General features: G+C 43.7%; 1 protein-coding gene across 1 annotated transcript in view; it reads right to left on the bottom strand.

Annotated features, from left to right (window-relative positions):
- Positions 1-578: 578 nt before the first annotated feature.
- TNFRSF11A (TNF receptor superfamily member 11a) overlaps positions 579-6,000 on the bottom strand; it is a 97,366-nt gene continuing 91,944 nt past the window's right edge. The window contains exon 10 of the mRNA XM_044295715.1: positions 579-3,480. Within this exon, the coding sequence (XP_044151650.1) occupies positions 3,113-3,480 (368 nt within the window). The 3' untranslated portion in view covers positions 579-3,112. The remainder of the gene's footprint in view (positions 3,481-6,000) is intronic.

The raw sequence follows: 6,000 nt of genomic DNA, 5'->3' as shown, positions 1-6,000 counted from the left end.
AATAGCATTCTGAATACAGAATGCTTAGTACAAGGTCAATTGAGGGTTAAAAAAAAATAAAAGAAATTAACTCACCTTGTCCTCTTCATCGCGCAGTTCCCGGTCTCTTCTGATGAGCTGTCGGCTAAAGGACCTTTGGTGACGTCAGATCACATGCTCCAATCACATGGTACATCACCGTGGTGATGTACCATGTGATTGGAGCATGTGATCTGACGTCACCAAAGGTCCTTTAGCCGACAGCTCATCAGAAGAGACCGGGAACTGCGCGATGAAGAGGACAAGGTGAGTTAATTTCTTTTATTTTTTTTTAACCCTCAATTGACCTTGTACTAAGCATTCTGTATTCAGAATGCTATTATTTTCCCTTATAACCATGTTATAAGGGAAAATAATACAGTGAATAGACTGTCACCTAGCAACCATGAGTGAAAATCGCACCGCATCCGCACTTGCTTGCGGATGCTTGCGATTTTCACTCAGCCCCATTCATTTCTATGGGGCCTGTCCTGCGTTACAAACGCAGAATATAGAGCATGCTGCGATTTTAAAGCATTGCAGAAGTGATGCGTGAAAAAAATCGCTCATGTGCACAGCCCCATAGAAATGAATGGGTCAGGATTCAGTGCGGGTGCAATACGTTCACCTACCGCATTGCACCCGCGCGGAAATCTCGCCCGTGTGAACTCAGCCTAAGTGTTCATTACTGCTGGCTACATTGCCAGTTATTCATGCAATGCCCCTGTGTGGCATTCCTCAGCACTGTTGGTGCTTTGGTACTTTGTCTTCTTCCCTTGAAATCCTTTCAATAAAAATAGAGTTGAGAAAACATATACACATCTTGAACAGGCCCCATTACATTACTGTTTCCTATAATCTGTATATAGAGCAATGCCCATACATGAATCACTGTCATCGTTATTCTCAGTGATGTAAAACAGAAGAATAAATCTTAGACACAAAATAGTATACTATTATAGTATACTATGTATAGTTATACTCAACAAAAATAGTAGCCAAAAGAAAAACCTGTGCATGAGTTATATATAAAGAAGCAGTTTCCATTCTGTGAGATCAGTAAAACCTTTCCCAAACCAAACTGTGAGAAGGCTTTCCTAATCTGACATAACAGGATCTAATCCCAAAATTTCTACTGATATATATATAATTCACACCAAGTTAGTAGAATATAGTTAAAGGGAACCTGACGCATTGAACATGGTGTTTGGGCTGCAGGCACCATGTTATAGAGCAGGAGGAGCTGAGCAGCCTCCCCCCTATATGACTGTGTGTACACATAGCTGTCAATCACTGATAGGACCGCCTCCTGGACTACAAAGCCCAGAATGAGCAGAAATTTTAATGACTGAAATACAAGTTTTACTGAATCTTTCCCCATAAAACTACATATCAATCTGCTCAGCTCCTCCTGTTCTATAACATGCTGCCTGCAGTTTACTTCACATTTTCATGTTGACAGGCTCCCTTTAAGGGTCAACCAAATGCAACTGTATGACATAAAGTTGGATTATGTCTGTTAATTGACTTTTTATGTTGTATAGAATAGGAGTTTAAATTACTCTATCATGCAGGAAAAAATGTGTGCTAAATGGATGCTCTTACTTTACATTTGACCTGCAGATTTTGTTGTAATCCACATAGAGCAGAAAAATTCCATGATAATTTGCATCTTGGATTTGACACTTTTAAAATCCGGAGTGCACAATCTACCGGTAATTAGATTTTACTTATCAAGGCACAATAGATTGTAATCATGAAAGATAACGTGAATACACTTAATTACCAATGCGCTGAATAGGCATGAGAACATTTATCTTGTTGTGGTTTTAGGCTGGGTTTCCACATTCAGGTTTTTCCATGCAGTTTTTAATGGCAAAGCCAGGAGTGGATTCGAAAGCAGGAGAAGACTTGGCCTTTCATTTACCGTATACGCGTTCTCCATTTATGATCCGTTCCAGGTTTTGGAAAAACCACGGTAATGCACATGGCTGTGTCCATATTATGGTCGGCAAACAACGGATCCACAAAATATGGATATCTTCCGTGTGCAGTCCGTATTTTTCTCACTCTCATAAACAGAAAGGACTAGTCCCATCTGCAATGCGGACCAGGATATGACATGTTCTATAATTTGCAGATCGGCCACACAGATCCGTCAAAAATACAGATGTGTGCATGGACCCATAGAAATAAATGGGTCAGTGTGCTATCTGCAAAAAATGTGGATAGCACAAGGATGGAAAACACAGTGTAAGGATCCGCAACACACCAGTCCGGCACCCCCTATAGCAATGCCTATTCTTGTCCGCAGCTGCGGACAAGAATAGGACATGTTCTATCTTTTGCGGAGCTGCGGGCCGGAAATTAGGGTCCGCGCTACGCAAATGCGGAAGTGGAGAGCACATAGTGTGCTCTCTGCTTCACATCCGGTTTATAGAGAATGAATGGGTCCGCAGCCGTTCTGCAAAATTGCGGAACAGGTGCGGACCATTGTGTGGACGTGTGAATGGGACCTAAGAGGCCTTAAGGTTCCTTTAGATGGAAAGATACAGCAGGTGACTGTCAGGAAGGAAGCGTTCCTTTCCAGCAAGCGCCTGCTCGTCAGTGGAGGAGACCATTAAGCGTTCGCTAATGCCATCCTTCGTCCCCATACAGACTTGTTGTTTGCCGGCAGCAGCATGTGTTTACACAGTACGATCTGCTGCCAGCAAATGACTATTTTTGTGTCTCTCGTTCATCTGGTAATCAGGGGCACCAGATAATCGCTAATGAGCATTCCTATGAACGCTTGTTCACGATTATCTGGAGGACTCTCAGCCTGTGTAAAGAGCCCTTAAAAGATAAAGCTTGGTAAAAAAGTGATATATTGTACAAATTCCCCTTCCAAGGTCACAACACAGATAAATACATGACATTGGAAAATAAGCACCAGACAGACGTCAGACATTTAAAGTAGTAGAAAGTTTTTAAAAAAAAGTTTGGAAAATCTTATCCTGCTTGATGTTCATTCCAAGCCAGCCTTCCGGGCTTTCCTGAAGCTCCTTATAAACAACATTACTGACAGTACAGATTCCACATGAAATAACTGATATTAAAGATAAAATTCTGGCTTTCCTTCTTCTTGCACAGGTAAAACGTTTGTATTTGGAGAGAAAAAGATATTGGGCTGATCTTGACTAAACGTGTCCAGGCAGCTAGGGCTCGTCAACTCATCGGCAAACATTTTTGTGTCTGTATCTGACACTGAAGAGCAGGGGATATCTGTGTACCTGGGGGACTGAGTGTTGGCCACAAAGCTGTCGTAATGGCTCTGGTTCTCCTCCTGCATTGGCCTACTCGTGGTGTCCTCGGTTTCTGCCGCTGTGTGGGTGTCTTGGGAGCTTGCATTATAGTACACGACAACAAGATCTGTTTTAATGTTCATTACAGGAGCAGTTGAAAGAACTGTTGTATGATTTCCTATGGCGAGAAAATAACTATCAGTAGCCGTTTTACTGCATTTCCCGCATAAAGAATAGGCATGGTTTAGTAAATCCATGACAATTGTGACATAAAAGATTTATTAGTCCATAACTTTAGCTCTGTCCTTACAATTGTGCTTAGGTCTCTGCACAGATCTCAGGACAGGATCATTTCCAGCTGCAATCTCTGTAGAATAACACTGCACATGCACTGATGTATTAAAGGGGTTAGCTCATCTCATTTATAGCATATCGATACAATATGCAATAAATGTCCAATAGGTGCAGGTCCCACCTCTGTGACCCATTGTTCTCAAGACTGGGATCCTGCCGTGAACGGAAACCACCATGCACGTACTTCGCTATCCTCTCCATTTACTGCTATTGGACTTTCAAAAATAGCTGAGTGAGCGAACTTGACTAAGTTCTACAGCAGTGAATGGTGAGCAAGTGCGCATGCGCTGCCACTCCTACACTCACCGCTATGGGTCTACTGAAAATGGACAAGCCAATGCCCCTTTTAAGTCCCATAGCGGTGAATGGAGTGGGGTACACACATAGAGCAGCTTGCTCTCCATTCACTTCAGGTCCCTGTTCTTGAGACAGACCTAAAGCTGGTCATACATATTACATTAATGCAGCCAAACCTGCCAATTCTGACAAGAGACCAGCTGACAATCTAGTGTGTATGGAGGCCTCCTGGGTCTTTCCCAACCGTAGATGCCGAAGAAATAAAGGATTGGGCAGTTGGATTTCTGGCAGTGGTTTAGTCCCCTCTCCCTATTAAGAACATGTGCAGGCTCAGCCGAGCCAAGTTTCCATTACAGGGAGTGGAGGTCTGGAGGGACAGCTGTCAGCTGAACGACTGTTCAACGAACAGCTATGTAGTGTTATGGCCAGCCTTAAAGGGGTAGGCCACTTTCTGGTTATTGTTGACCAGTGTGTTTGTGAGATCATTATATGGCACTTACTAACATATCCTTTGTTAAAATTCTGCACCATTTTCTAGATTTTATACGGTATGCCCCCATATTTACAATATCTTTTGTGCTGTCCACACAGAGGTCCTGTCCATAAGATGGCCGCTGATGGAGGATCATGTGATCCCGCAAATCACCTACATGTGATGTCTCCTCCAATTCTATACACTGCACCTGCCATCTGTACTTTGTTCTGTTGGGAGTTTAGTGCAGGTGCAGTGTGTCTGAATGAAGAAGACATCACATCGAGGTTATATGCTGGATTACATAACCCTCCATCAGCAGCCATCTTGTGGGCAGGACCTCTGTGTGGACAGCACAAAATACTTTGCAAACGAGGGAGTATACCTTATTAAATCTAGAAAATTGTGTCAAAATTCAACAAAGGCTATATTAGAAGGTGTCATATATTCATCTCACAAACACAGTAGTCAACACTAACCAGAAAGTGGCCAATCTCTTTAAGGAAAGTCCATACGTAGCCGTGGATAAGGGACAAATGTTTGATCACTGGGGACATCCCCATGAGAATGGACCAGTGGTATGCATGCATGACCATGTTTTATTCACTTATTCCCATATACATTATATGATCTATGATTCTGCTGGTACATGAACCCTCTGATTGTAAAGTGCTGCAGAATATTATTATAAAACCCCTTCAAGCTCTCACCCTAGCCTACTGTAAGTTCTTTCTCATCAGCTTTCTTTTGTTCTTTGATAGATAGTGCTGCATGCTATTTAGACTATTAAAGGGGTTGTCCGGGTTCAGAGCTGAACCTGGACATCCCTCCATTCCCCCCCCCCCCCCCCCGGCAGCCCCCCTGACAGGAGCACCGGAGCAGTTCATGCCCCGATGCTCTCCTTTGCCCTGCGCTAAATCGCTCAGGGCAATGGCATTTTTTGGCGTTCCAGTGACGTACCGGGGCTCTCCATCGGGCTGCCAGGAACCCCGGTGACATCACCGGCATTGATGGGCAGGATTTAACGCTGCCCTAGCCAGTAAAACGGCTAGGGAAGCGCTAAAGCCCGCCCATCAGAGCCAGTGATGTCACCGAACACACTGCCTGGCGGAAGTTTCCACCCGGCAGTTTGTTATTGAAAACAAAAGAGCCCTGGCCCTGCGAGATCTAGCACAGGGCAAGGGAGTGCATTGGAGCATGAGATGCTCCGATGCTAGCCTCAGGGGGGCTGTATGGGTGAAAATAATGGTATGTCCGGGTTCAGCTCTGAACCCGGACAACACCTTTAAGGCTACTTTCACACTAGTGTTTTGTGCGGATCCGTCTTGTATATGCACAGATGGATCCGCACAAATAATGCAAATGCTTGTATCCGTTAATAACGATCTGTTTGCATTATTCATAAAAAAAGTCTAAGTCAAAATGGATCCGTCTTGACTTACATTGAAATTCAATGGGGGACGGATCCATTTTCAATTGCACTTGTGTCCGTCCCCATTGACTTACATTGTAAGTCTAGACGGATCCGTTAGACGGTCACCAAAACGCTGCAAGATGAGTTTTAGTGACCGTCTA

The sequence above is a fragment of the Bufo gargarizans genome, chromosome 5 (genome assembly GCF_014858855.1).
Source record: "Bufo gargarizans isolate SCDJY-AF-19 chromosome 5, ASM1485885v1, whole genome shotgun sequence".
Lineage (NCBI taxonomy): Eukaryota > Metazoa > Chordata > Amphibia > Anura > Bufonidae > Bufo > Bufo gargarizans.
The sequence above is the reverse complement of the archived record's forward strand: the minus strand, read 5'-3'. Positions and strand labels throughout refer to the sequence as shown.